Source organism: Dasypus novemcinctus, chromosome 12, assembly GCF_030445035.2.
Source record: "Dasypus novemcinctus isolate mDasNov1 chromosome 12, mDasNov1.1.hap2, whole genome shotgun sequence".
NCBI classification, from domain to species: domain Eukaryota; kingdom Metazoa; phylum Chordata; class Mammalia; order Cingulata; family Dasypodidae; genus Dasypus; species Dasypus novemcinctus.
Genome location: NC_080684.1, coordinates 106,496,218 through 106,511,191, shown reverse-complemented (window position 1 = coordinate 106,511,191; position 14,974 = coordinate 106,496,218). Strand labels below are relative to the sequence as shown.

At 36.9% G+C, this 14,974-nt stretch overlaps 1 protein-coding gene across 1 annotated transcript in view; it reads left to right on the top strand.

Annotated features, from left to right (window-relative positions):
* The window catches only part of SMC1B (structural maintenance of chromosomes 1B), a 102,119-nt gene that overhangs the window by 14,750 nt on the left and 72,395 nt on the right, over window positions 1–14,974 (top strand). Inside the window, exons 4-8 of the mRNA XM_004453419.3 lie at window positions 79–282; window positions 5,040–5,278; window positions 7,257–7,515; window positions 8,322–8,462; window positions 14,180–14,262. Of these exons, the coding sequence (XP_004453476.2) occupies window positions 79–282; window positions 5,040–5,278; window positions 7,257–7,515; window positions 8,322–8,462; window positions 14,180–14,262 (926 nt within the window). The remainder of the gene's footprint in view (window positions 1–78; window positions 283–5,039; window positions 5,279–7,256; window positions 7,516–8,321; window positions 8,463–14,179; window positions 14,263–14,974) is intronic.

Genomic DNA, 14,974 nt, shown 5'->3' with positions numbered 1-14,974 from the left:
GTAGTTGTATTAGTTTAATTCATACTTTTTAAAAACTGCATCACTCTATTTTATATGTTGGTGTTCCATTTTTTTAAGGGAACTGTAGAATCAATTTCAATGAAAAAACCCAAAGAAAGAACCCAGTTTTTTGAGGAAATCAGCACTTCGAGAGAGCTTATAGGAGAATATGAGGAAAAGAAAAAAAAGTTACAGAAAGCTGAAGAGGATGCACAGTTTAATTTTAATAAGAAAAAAAATGTAGCTACAGAGCGTAAGCATGCAAAATTGGAGAAGGAAGAGGTAAGGTCATTGAGATATAACCAATTAGGAGTCACATCCAAAACCTTCTATTAGAATTGTTGGGTATTGGCTTGGGGTTACCAAGAATATTCCTTTAATAATAGAAAACAAATAAGGTCCAGTATTCATTGAAGATAAACTATTTGCCCTAGCTTTCACTGTTTGGCTTGTTCTTCCCCCATAGGCAGAATAGCCTCAACTCCAAAAATGTCTAATTTTCCCAGCTAAAAATAAGCTTGAGGGGTTTATACCTTACATGGTAGCAGCTCTCAAACTTGGATCTTGACTCTCTTACACTCTTAAAAATTATTGAGGTGGGAACAAATGGAGCTTAAGTGTTTGAGCACTTGCTTCCCATGTACAGGGATTCAGGTTCAGTCCCCAGTACCTCCTAAAAAAGGCATATTATTGAGGACCCCAAAGATTTTTTGTTTATATGTACTATGGCTCTTAATATCTACCATTTTGATATTAAAACTGGAAAAAATTTTTAATATTTTAAATTATTTTAGTAAAAATAACAATAACAAGCCTATTATTTGTGAACATAACATTTTTATGAAAAATAAGCTTTATTTTCCCAAATAAAAAAGTTCGAAGAGCAGCAATGTTTTATTTTATTTTATTTTTTTAAAGGTTTTATTTATTTATTTATTTAATTCCCCCAGCCCCCCCCCCTTGTCTGTTCTCTGTGTCTATTTGCTGTGTCTTGTTTCTTTCTCCGCTTCTGTTGTCGTCAGCGGCACAGGAAGTGTGGGTGGCGCCATTCCTGGGCAGGCTACACTTTCTCTTGCGCTGGGCAGCTCTCCTTACGGGGTGCACTCCTTGCGTGGGGGGCTCCCCTACGCGGGGGACACCCCTGTGTGGCAGGGCACTCCTTGCGTGCATCAGCACTGCGCATGGGCCAGCTCCACTCGGGTCAAGGAGGCCCGGGGTTTGAACCGTGGACCTCCCATGTGGTAGACGGACGCCCTAACCACTGGGCCAAGTCCGTTTCCCTTATATTTTTATAATCCCCTTAACATGTGGCTTTATAGAAAGCAGCTGAGTTCTCATGTCTGCTTCTGCCTTCCATTTGTGGTAATATGTGGTTTTGGTTGAAATTTGTGAAGAAAATTTGACCTCACAACACATATGTAGTTGGAAAATGGAGGAGTATTTTAGTAGCCTCTTCTGATCATTACAGATATTCTTTTTTAAAAAAATGGAAATGAAATTCACATAGCATTAAATTAACCATTTTAAAGTGAACAATTCAGTGGCATTTAGTACATTCACAATGTTTTGCAGCCGTCACCTTTATCTAGTTGCAAAACATTTTTATCATTCCAAAGGGAAACCTCATACCTGTTAAGCAATTGCTCCTCATTTCTCCCTACCCTGTGTTCTGTCTCTATGGATTTACTTATTCTGGATATTTCATATTAGCAAATCATACAATATGTGATCTTTTGTTTCTGGCTTCTTTCACTTAGCATAATGTTTTCAAGGTTCATATAGAGTATGGTAAATGTCAGTACCTCATTCTTTATGACTGAATAATGTCCTATTGTATGTATGTACCATCCACTGGTGAATGAGTATTCTTTTATGATACTACACCAAAACTTGATTTGTGGTAGTTTCTTAAAGATAAGTTTCGGAGTGGAATATGAAACCATCTCAGTGAACTTTTCATACTCTGTTACATTAAAATGTATTGATAAATTTTGTACTATGAATGGATCTTTTACCATGCATGATTTTGTAACTTGCATTGGTCATATAGAAAATGTTTTTGGAGATTTTCAAAATATTGATAGATTGCATTATATAATATAAAAATTCACACTCATTAATATCACCACCAATCTCATCAGAAAAGTTTTAAGTATATTGGGAAGTTGTGAAGCTCATAATGGTGCATACAAGTTTTCCAAAATTCTAAATTTCACTTGAAAATTGAATTTTGTCATTGGAAACAAGTGATGTCAGTTCTTTTCCTTGAAGTGCAGCCACCACCTTTTGAAAATCAATTAATTTTGAAAAATATTGACCAAATACCCAAGACTATCAATGTCTCTTGTTCGTCTAAGTAAAAATAGTGTTCCGTGAAAAAGTGATTTGTTCAATTTGTAGTTCAATTTAGTCACTAAAGTGCTTTTCCTTGTGACAACCATCACATTTTAAGTATGCTGCAGAAGTGCTTTATGCATATTTCCCATTTCTTTACGTAGAATATTTAAAATGCATTTGCTCAAAAGCCTAGATTTAATAAAATTAATAATTTTTACTGCTTTATCAAGTGCATTTTTAAGTAAAGAATACAGTGACTACCTAGTACAGTTTGCTGCCACTGACTTTATTTGTGCTAAGGCCTAGCAGTTTTACCCACCAATGACTTTTGCACCTTCACTGCAAATGTCAGCATACCAGTAAGGCAAATAAAGCCTTATTATGAAAATAGTTTTGATTTCAGGGACTCCTTAAAAGGGTCTTGAGAACCCCAGGAAGCCATGGCCACACTTTATAAGTGCTCTTCTATGATATCTCTTGGCGCCCCTCACAATGCCTAGTGTAGTGCTTTGCATATGGTTGATGGTTGAATTTGGAGTGGTGTGTGTGTGTGAATTTTGTCAGATAAAAATTGGATTCCTGTCTCTCCTGCCTAAAATGTTCCCTTTGCTTCCCACTGTGCTTAGAACCTAGTTTCCTTATCCAGCCTATAGGCTCAGCCTGATCTGGTCCCTATTTATGTCTCAAGCCTTGACTTCCTCTACTCTCCTACAACATTGACCTTAATTTATTGAGTATACAAAGCTCCCTCCTGGAGCTTTTGCTTTTATTATTTCCTCTTAGGTTGCTGTATGCTTTTTTTTTTTTTTTTTTTTCCCCATGACTGATACTCTCTCCTTCAAGTTTTCATTAAAAAGATGTCTCCTCTAAAAAGATATCTCCTCGGATAGGCATCTGCTGTCCATGCACCCAATCTAAACTAGACCCCCTCCCTCATACTCTCACATCACCCTATTTTATTTCCTTTGTAGCGTATATTGCTGTATGGAATTATCTTTTTTATTATTTGTTCGCTTGTTTATTGTCTGACCCTGTCCCCTCCCACTAGAATATGTGTTTTATAAGAACAGGATCCTGTCTGTCTTGTTCTTCCCTGTATTCATGGCACATAGGACAAGTCCTGGAACATAGTATGTACTCAATAAATTCTCAAAGAAATAAATGAAAGGTAGATGTATTTCTAATGCCGTTTCTCTGGTTTCTCCATATTTTTGAATGTATGTATGTCCTTGGTTATGTCAGGGGAAAAGGGTAGCAGCAATGGAAGTCAGGTTATATCTAGTAATCATAATATACTAAAACAGCTTACTAGAAATGTAGAATTGCAGAACTTTAATATTAATTATGAGGAATATTAAACACTGTTACTTGAACGCTTCTGCCATAGGAATAAAAAGACTCACACACCAAAACTCATATGCAAGGAGGGCCCTATCTGGTTTATTTCTCTTGCTTATATATTATGTATTTTTGGATTTGGCCAAGGGCTATGGTTAAAGTTAAATTTCTCAAAGATATTTTGTCTTAGAACAAGAAACCTTGTCCCTAGGCTCACATCCTATTTAGCGGCAGAGATGCAAGAGTAAGTCATTTTCTTTTTAAAGATTTATTTTTTTAATTTATTTCTCTCCCCTCCCCCGCATCCCCAGTTGTCTGTTTCTGTGTCCATTTGCTTTGTGTTTTGTGTCCACTTGTATCCTGTCAGCGGCACCGGGAATCTGTGTCTCTTTTGTTGTTGTTGTGTCATCTTGCTGTGTCAGCTCTCTGGGTGTGCAGCGCCACTCCTGGGCAGGCTGGACTTACTTTCGAGCTGGGAGGCTCTCCTTATGGGGCACAATCCTTGCATGTGGGGCTCCCCTATGAAGGGGACACCCCTGTGTGGTACGGCACTCCTTGTGTGCATCAGCACCGTGCTTCGGCCAGCTCCACAAGGAGGCCCTGGGTTTGAACCGTGGACCTCCTGTGTGGTAGGCAGACACTCTATCCATTGAGCCAAGTCCGCTTCCCAAGAAGTTGTTTTCAAACTTCAAGCAAAAAGGGATAGGTTGTGCAGAGATAAGCAAGGACAGAGCTATTTTTGATCTGATGCAAGAAAAGATGAGCTTTAATAAATCATTTAGCCATGCCCTTGCCGAGGTGATGGAACTAATCCCCACACACTTCATTGATTAGGAACTCTCCTCTCAAGGCAGCCCATCCTTTATTGATAGCTCAAATATTAAAATTCTTCTTTTTCACATATATGTTAGAACTTCAGTAGTCTTGATAGTTCTATTAGGAAGGAAATTATATTCTATGGAAAAATGTTTACCTGAAACCATTGAATTTTAGAGTTGCTAGGGACCTACAAGTCAATTGATACTCTTCCTTTAGTTTACAAGTGAGAAAGCTGATGTCAGAAATGTTAATGAACTTGCCAAACTAAGTAGGTCAAGACAAAATTGGGGCTAGGACCCAGGTTAGCTGGTGCCACTTCATTGTTCTTAATCACCAGAACACTTCAGGCATACAAAGTCACTTAGCAGTTTATTTTAGAAGTGTATCCAGAAACACTCCAAATAACATTGCTTTTGACAAGAATAATGTTTCTTAATAATATATATAAAAATTTGTTAAAGATCATTTGTTGGTACAGTAGTTGAGTTTAAGGTCAATTTAAATATTCTCCCTTTTAACTACCCTTGAATTGTACTGTTTTGTAGGCAGAACGTTACCAGAGTCTACTTGAAGAACTAAAAATGAACAAGATACAACTGCACCTTTTCCAATTATATCATAATGAGAAAAAAATTCATTTTTTAAAGCTTGAGCTAGAGCATGTGCATAGGGATTTGAGTGTCATGAAAGAATCTCTCTCTCTTCATGAAAACATAATTAAAACCAAGAAGAAGGAACATGGAATGCTAACTAGACAAGTACAACAAACAGAAAAAGAATTAAAGTGAGTTTTTAAAAATAGGTATTAACAGTTGGATTTTATATAGATTGATAGAGAAAGTAAAAATATAAATGATACTTTGAAAGGTGATTATTTTTAGTAAAATTTATTTTAGAGTAATTTCAGATTTAGGAAAAATTGTGGAAATGATACAGAAAGTTGCCATTTGTTCCACACCTAGTGTTCCCTGTTGACATGTTACATTAGTAAGGTATATTTGTCACAATTAATGGATTAATATTGATACATTATTTTTTTTAAAGAATGCATATTTTATTCAGATTTTCTTAGTTTTTACCTAATTCCTTTTTCTGATCCAGGAAGCCATATTACATTTAGTATCATATCTCCTCAGGCTCCTCTTGGCTGTGGTAATTTCTCAGACTTTCCTTGTTTTTGATGATGGTGACAGTTTGAAAAGTACTGGTAAGGTATTTTGTATAATGTTCCTCATTTGAGATTTGTTAGGTATTTTTCTTATGATTAAATTGGGTTTGGAGAGGAAGACCACAGAGGTAAAAATGCCATTCTCAACACTTTATATCAAGGATATCAACATATCATATATGTTAATGATATGTGATATATTGTAATATCAGTATGGCTTATCACTGTTGATGTTGACCTTGATCACCTACCTGGCTGAGGTAGTATTTGTCAGGTTTCCCCACTGTAAGGTTATTTTTTTTTCCCCTTTCCATACTGTACTCTTTGGATAGAAGTTACTATACATAGTCCATGCTTAAGGCAGGTGGGCCGAGTAGTTTTGTTCCACCTTGAGGGCAAAGTATCTAAATAAATTACTTGAAATTCTATATGGGTGATTTGTCTCTTCTCCCCATTTATTTACCAGTTATTTATATTAATATGGACTTGTGGAATTTTGTTTTATATTTTGGGTTATAATCCAATACCACTTCATTCATTTCGTTCCTCAAATTGTTCCAGTTTGGCCATTGGGAGTTTTTTGATTGCCCCATTATTGAGATTTTTTTTTTTTTTTAGTACTTCCTTGTTTTCTGGCACTACAAATGCTCCAGGCTTATCTTGTTTGGTCCACTCCTAGAAACACCCAGTCTTAGTTTTTATCACCCTACCCTAAACCTAGAATCCATTTCCTTAACGAACCCTGGTTCCTTTTATTGGAGAATGGTTTTAGTGACCATATCTGGGTGCCTGAAAAGGATGTCCTTTCTTTTAGACCCTCTCAACTGACAGAGTAAGGAAATAATAGTAGTACGTATACTAACCCATGTGTAATACACATATATATTAAAATTTCTTTGAGTTTATATGTGATATGAATATACTGAAGTCTCTAACTGTAATCTATAATACTGTATGGATCATTCCGTCCTTCTCTTGCTTATCTGTAACCTCCCACTCTAAAATAGAAACCTGGCTTCTACCATTTGCCTTCCATTTACTTAACTGTTCAATTCCAGTATACATGGATAGTATTTCAGAATTGTTAGCTTCATCAGCTAGTATACAGTGCTTATGTACAATTCCTTTTGCCTCTAGTTTTACAGACTCTACTAATTTCCAAAGTTATTTAGGTCAGCACCTTTTCTCCCCACTCCCTTCAGTGAGGTGGTTTCATAGACTTGTAATAATACAGTTAGATTCTTTTGTCACATCCTAGGATCCCTTGACCTCTTAAATGATTTTTTCTTAATTTGCATACATTATGGTTTACTCTTTGTGCTGCAGAAAAGTTCTGTGGGCTTTGACAAATGCAGAGTGTTATGTGTCCACCATTATAGTACACAGAATAATTGACTGCTCTAAAAGATTCCTGTGCTTCACCAGTCAACCCTCCCATGGCCCAACTTTTGGCAACCACTGACCTGTTTCTATCTCTGCAAGTCAGTTTTTAAAATTTATTTTTAAATGTGTGATTTGATCAAAATAAACTCTTCCTTTTATATATTATAAAATATAAATTCCTTTAAAGTAAAAGGGCTTTTTTTCCTTTTAGATCTCTTGAAGCACTTTTAAATCAGAAAAGACCTCAATACATTAAAGCCAAAGAAAACACTTCTCATCACCTCAAGAAATTAGATGTGGCTAAGAAATCAATAAAGGATAATGAGAAACAATGTTCTAAACAGGAAGATGACATTAGAACCCTGGAAATGGAACTGGTTGATTTAGATGGTGCATGGAAAAGTTTTGAAAAGCAGGTTGAGGAGGAAATCTTACATAAAGGGAGAGATATTGAACTGGAAGCAAGTCAGGTGAAAAAGTCAATATATGGAAAATCTTTCATTTCTATTGTTTCAGTTTCTTTTAATTAGAAAAAAATTTAGGATGACCTCTCTAATATTTTAAGAGATTATCCTTAGAATGTAAATTATAGGGATTTAAATTTTTCAGCTCATACACATAATCTAATTTTAGTCTTTAAGCATTTTTAAATTATTGTCAAGATAACTTTTTTCATGAATGTTATAAAAACTTTAAGGTCAGATACACAATCATTTAATTAAGATGGGGAATTGATTAAAGTTATGTAAAATGTTAATATTAATTGAATTAATGTCCAATTTCGTATGTAAGATTTAATTATAATGAATCAATAGTAGATACCTAAAAGAGGTAGTTCAAGAATTTTCAAACAATTCTCTCAACCCAGTCTCTCAATATTTTTATAGTAATCTTGCATTACAATATTTATACCAAATCTTGCATCACAATATATTTTACATAAGTGGAAAAAATATATAATTTTCTCTGGACTCTTGCTTTTGGACCATTAATGAATTTCAGTGTCTTTTTACTTTCAAGAATTTCTGCCAGAGATTTTATTTTAGAGTTTGTTTTGATTACATTGTTGATCTGTCTAAATAGTTTTAAATAAGAAGACATTCATTTTATGTCCACGTTATTTTACTTGGGGAAGGTGACCAGTTATGACCTAATCAATATAGAACACACTTTTTATAAGATTATCTGCCAGTAAAGGATATCATACAAAGAATTTCCTTTCCTGCTTCCTTAAGTTAGTTTAGCAATTAGCAATGTTTAAATGCTGTTTATTCAGCTGGATCATTATAAGGAACTTAAGGAACAAGTAAGAAAGAAAGTGGCTATAATGACCCAACAACTGGAAAAACTGCAGTGGGAGCAGAAGGCTGATGAAGAAAGACTGGCATTTGAGAAAAGGAGACATGGAGAAGTTCAGGTACCTCAATTTGTGCAGTAGTGATTTAAAACCATTTTCAATGAAATTTTATTCCCTTTTCATATTAGCTTTTAAATATATAAATGGATTTACATGAGACATAAATAACCAAAAAAATTTCTGGATTACCTGTTGTGATACCTACCATTATTTAGGTGCTCTTTTATGTAAGATAAGAATGGACAGTGCCTTCATTAATTTAGTAAGCTTTTTTTTTTTTTAACAACTATATAGCAATAGGCACTGGACAGATTCTGTCCTTATATGTATTTTAGTCCAGGAGAGTTAAGGGAAGAATAAAGTGAAAAAAGAAATAAATACCACTTGCTTGCTTTATCATTACCTTTGTAATCTTGATAAATAACTAAATTATTTAATTGCTGGGCCTTACTTTCTTCGTTTGTACAATGATGTAAATTTGCCTACCTCATAATAATAGGCAGATTAAATAAGATGAAAGTGAGTGTGACAATACATCAAGAGTCTTGTCTTACCCTCGTATTCCTCATGACCTTCTTTTCTAAACACTGAGCATTGGGCTGTAAAATAATAATTATTATGGCCATTCGGTGGTAATTACAATTTATTATATATTGTGGAGTTAAACAGGTAGGCTTCTGTGAACCATCCTGTAAATGTCACCTCCATTTCTAATGAGAGCTGCAATGAAGAAATGGTTCTGACTTTTTGTACATATGGTTTATAAATAAATATTTGGAATTTAGGGGAAAAAGTGTTTATTGATTACTTTGCTAGGCACTTTACATTCATTAGCTCCTTCAAGTCTTACAGCAATACTTTTAAGGGTATAGGTATTTGCCCTGGTGTACAGATGAAACTGAGAGTTGGAATTTCACAATCAACTATGTCTTAAAAAAGGATCCTACATTTTCCACGAATAAAATCAAGAGTAATAATAACAACAGTAGCAACATTATACTGTAGTGTTTATTTGTGTACAGCCTTATAGTACTAAATATCATCTGCTGATGACTCCTGAATATCTACCCCAGACCTACTGAACTCCAGCCTCATATTTTCAACCACCTCCTCAACATCTCCATTTTGGATATTGAACAGACATCTAACTTAACAAATCCCAAACTGAACTTTTGAGGTTCTCACCCAAATGTACTCTACATATAGTCTTTCCCATTTCAGGTGATAGGTTTCCCTGCTTCCACTCTTGTCCCTTAGTAGTTCAGCACAGCAGCTGTAGTGATTCTTTTAATATCTAAGTCAGATCATAAAACTGCCCTTTTTGAAATCCTTCAGTAACTCTATCACAACCTAGTCTTTAAATGCCCGACAAAGACCTTCATGATCTGCTTATCTTTTCTTCCCCTCATTTACCTCTTGGACCTCCTGTTCTTCTATTTTCCCTCTTTGCCATCAATGCAAAAAAAATTACAATATTACTATTAACTAACCCAAAAATTAAATTAATTGTAATTTTCCCATGTATCACCATAGATACTTAACACTGTAAAGGAAGAACATTCTTACACTTATACTGATAACCATAGTCTTCATCCCCAATAAAAATCACTGGTATACAGTTCCTACATTATTCTCTAGCTTCCTTTCAGTTGAAATATTACATCCCTAGACTACCCCTTTCAACCACAATCTCATTTATAAATCAACAGTATTAGTTATACTCACTATAATATGTTACCATCAACTCTATTAATTTCTTTTACAGTAAACTTTTTTTGGTGTGTTGCTTCACCACATGGGGGCCTTTGCCTATCTCTCTCACCATGCAGGTCTGGGATGCCTTTTTTTATCTTTTTTACCAGGAGGTCTTGAGAATTGAACCTGGCTCCTCCATGTGATAAACTGGAGTTCAATTGCTTGAGCCACAGCCACTTCCTCAATAAACGTTATTATAAATTCTACATACATTAAGCATCAGCTCCCATTCTCAACCCACATTCAGTATCCTAGTAACCTATACCGTAGAGTTTACCTCTGTGAGTTTACTCATGCTATTTAGTTCATGATAGCAAGAGAACAAACAATACTGTCCTTTTGTGTCTAACTTATTTCACTCAACATAGTTCCTTTTTAAAAAAAAGTAGCCATTCTAGTGGGTATTAAATGGTATGTCATTGTGGTTTTGATTTACATTTCCTTAATAGCTAATGATGTTGTATCTTTTCTTGTATTTTTTTGACCATGACAATATTACAAACTATATTACCTCTGGGATCTATTCCCTAAGATATCTGTTTCTTGGGTTTGTATCCAGCTGCCGATATGACAGATTTTTTTTTTTTAATCATTACCTCTTTTTTAATTTGTTAAAATTTATTTCTCTCCCTTCCCCCCCCCCCCGCCCCAGTTGTCTGTTCTCTGTGTCTATTTGCTGCTTGTTTTTCTTTGTCTGCTTCTGTTGTTGTCAGCGGCACCGAGAATCTGTTTCTTTTTGTTACATCATCTTGTTGTGTTAGCTCTCTGTGTGTGCGGCACCATTCTTGGGCAGGCTGCACTTTCTTTCACGCCGGGCGGCTCTCCTTACAGGGTGCACTCCCTGCGCATGGGGCTCCCCTACACGGGGGACACCCCTGCATGGCACAGCACTCCTTGCGTGCATCAGCACTGTGTGTGGGCCAGCCCCACACAGGTCAAGGAGGCCCGGGGTTTGAACCGCGGACCTCCCATGTGGTAGATGGACGCCCTAACCACTGGGCCAATTTCGCTTCCCCATGACAGATTTCTTGAGTGTCAGCTTCTATCAGGAAGGTACACCCAAGGCAAATGCAAAGTGAAGGGTCCTTCCTGTCTCTTCTGGGTCTGTGGCGTGCAAGACATTAGGAGTCACCCTTTTCATAGGAGTTTGAATTGTCCCCTCTCCTTCCCAGGAAACACACCTTCTCTGTCTCTCTATTGTTCCACTGCTGTACTTAAAGCAGAAAAACCTTAGCCCCAGGCCACCTGCCTCAGTTGTTTCTTGTACTGCTTTCCTTATCTCAGGCTGCTTTTGCATGGAGGGCAAATTTTGGGACATATCATTGTTGAGGTGAGGAGATATCCAAGTCAGTTTTTCCTGATGGGAACATGACCACTGACCTACAAAGGGAGTGTTGGCTGGCTCCAAACAACCCTGGGGAGGAAATGATGCAGGGACCAGGAATAGTGCCAGGAAGGACGCCAGAAGCTTCCATACTCCCTAAAACTATGCTTTCTTGTCTCACACGCGTCTAGCAAAAGTAGCCCTTCAACTGTCTTCCACAGCGCTGAGGAAACCTATTATCTTTAATTCTCCACTGCCTCGTTTGTCTGGGGCAGGTTGGACCAGTCCGGGGTCCAGACCCCAGTGTTGCCTGCCACAAGAGTAGGGGATGGGTGACAGTAACCGCTGCATGGAGAGAGCAGTTTACTGGTATTTACCATAATTTACCAGCCTCTTCCTCCCCTGCTTCCTTGGATGTCATTTCGTGTTCTTCTTGACTCTGAGTGCTTCCTACACTGCCATTTCCCACAATTCCCTATTTTTAATTGATATCTAAGGGTTTTTATGAGTTTGCAGAAAAATTACAGTCAATTGTCAAAGTTCTATTTGACTGGAAGCTTTTTAAAGTCAGAATTCACTGTAGTGTCCATTTTAGAACCTTGAACTTACTGGGTGTTAGTAAGTGTTGGTTGAATAGCAGTTGCTATTTGAATATAAAAACACCAATAGAAAAAGAAGAAAAAATGCCAGCATGGAAAAAATGAGGAAAACCTGTATCCAAATTCAGTTTCCCATAAGAATGGTGTTGGAGAAAAACGGCCTTCACTGGGACACAGACTGAATGCAGGCAGAAAGTATATTGGGAAGCTCTCCCAATGTAGGGGGTCTGAAGAACAGACTTTAGCCTCCCCACCAGCATGATGGAAGTCTGAAGAGAGACTTCAGCCCACTCCTGGAAGGGGGGGCATGGATTTGAATTTATACAGAACCTTCCCAGGCAGGGAAATGATATTCGGTGGGAGGGGGTTGAGGGTCCAAGTGAGGTGCAGAGGCCAATAGGAAGCCCTAGAGGTGAAAATTTTCCCTTGTATGGCTTAGAGGGTAGTGGGTTAGGGAGTTAGGTTTTCCTGGAATGCTGGAGGATTGGGTGTTCCTTTGATATCCAGGGAGGAAATTTTTTTTATCTCCCTTTGATATGCAGGTAGTAAAGGTCTTTATCTCCCTTTATTCCCATCTCTATGTGGTTTCTTTGTTCAGTCTTTGGGGAAGTGCCCTCAGTGCATATCAGGGGGAACTGAGCTACAGCTTGTTAATTATTGCAAACTTCTAACAAGTGGTGACTCCCTTCCCAGATAGGTAGGGCTATAACTTTCCACAGGTCCAAAGATCTCTCCAGGTGCTGGACAATAGTTGATTTTCCCAGACAACTTGCATGATAAGCTGTAATCCCAAATCCAGAATGCCTGGTGCCAGGGTAATGTGATTATGCCTTTTATGTGTCCAGTAGAGCACCCAGACCCTGGCATACCTCTCTGTGGGATCATGAGAGAGTAGGGCACCTGCACCTTCTCTTTTTTTGTTGACAATGGCCTTTTACGTTTTCTCCAATAAAGCCTATTCAACCTGAGCCATGTCTGAAATTTGTTCCGAACCCCTTTTTTATTACAGGTGTTGACCCTTAAGAGACCCGCTTGGGTCCACAAAGGGACAAATCTGGCATGAAATAAGCCCTGGGACTTCTCAGAGTAAATGCACAGAGGCAGGTGTACCCAGTTGACTAAACTTGGTATCCCTAATTCACTAACCTTGATGTTTTCTCTATTAATGGAAACCTTAGGTGAGGTAATAGAATTTTGATGTGGCAACTCCAATTTCAAATTCGTGAGTTCCTTGAGAAAAGAAACTGTATTAACTTATTTTTATAACTCTAGATGTTTTTCCAATGTGTTTGTATGATAAATGAGTAAAATGAAATTATTTCGTAGAATATGTTTCTTCCTTTATACTTGAAAGGTATGGTATTTCTACTTTATTCCTGGGATCATTTACTGAAAAGGAATTACAGTTCTTTTGTACATTCCTAGTTTAGATTATTTCATATAGAAGTAATACAGATTAATCTTACTATAGTGCACAGGATGAATTAGAGGGGAAGATTAAACACATGGCCAGAACTGGAAACTATCACAGTATTTGGATTTAATGTAAAGCGAATAGAGCTGGATATCTGTGAAGCCCTCCTGCCCACAAGCCTACTAGTTGTCCTGTAGATTCCTATATATTCTAGCACTTACTGACTCTTTCTTGTCCTTGCTTGTTTGTCTCCGATCAGACATTATTCCTTGAGGGCAGGGACTCTTGTCTTGTTCATTATTGTTTCTCTAGTTCCTAGCACATGGTAGCCAGTGAACAAACTTATTGAATAAATTAGTTTGAGGAACAAATAAGAACTATATCTAGATATCTGAAAATATTGGAGTATGATGTTATGAGAGTAAGCTTGGTGGAGAGCAGATACCTAGTAAATGGTGGAGTTGGAATTTGAACTCTCATCTATTTAACTTAAGTGCTCTGTATCACACTGCTTTTCAAGATAAAAATTTACTTTTAAAAGTATCTTCATATAGTTATATTTGATATATTTAAAATACAGTAGCTTAGACGAGATATTATAGTAAGTGCTATATATAGTGAAAAATAATGACGTTTATTGGCTGTGAACTTCTGTAATGGATAGAGGTTTCATTTCATATTTCAGGGAAATCTAAAACAAATAAAAGAACAAATAGAAGATCATAAAAAACGAATAGAGAAGTTGGAAGAGTATACAAGGACATGCATGTAGGTATAGTAAAGACCCTCTTCCCCTTGCTGCTCTGTATATCTCACAGGTCTAGTATATTTCTGAACATGAAATGAATGCTCCCATTATACCATAATGTTCTCATTCCTCCATTGTTTTTCACTACATATAGGTAGATAAATTATACTTAATAAAATTATAAATATTGAAGTTTTGGAAATATAAATGTGTAACAATGTTGAAACCTTTGGTATTGGAATTTTATAATAAAAGTAATGTTATATCATGACAACTAGTATAACTTAAGTATTTTATCAGTAAGAATTTCTTTTTAGTTGGCACTTCCTTATTATGGTCATGGTGATTGCTGTAGTTTTTATTTACTTTTTCAGTATCCAAAAATAAGTATCTTTTGAATCAACCAGGAATGGTTTTTTTTTTTTTAAGTTTTATTTATTTCTCTCCCCACCCACCCACTCCGGTTGTCTGTTCTCTGTGTCTATTTGCTGTGTCTTCTTTGTCCACTTCTGTTGTTGTCAGCAGCACGGGAATCTGTGTTTCTTTTTGTTGTGTCAGCTCTCCGTGTGGGCAGTGCCATTCTTGGGCAGGCTGCACGTTCTTTCACGCTGGGCAGCTCTCCTTACAGGGCACACTCCTTGCGCATGGGGCTCCCCTATGTGGGGGACTCCCCTGCGTGGCAGGGCACTCCTTGCGTGCATCAGCACTGTGCTTGGGCCAGCTCCACACAGG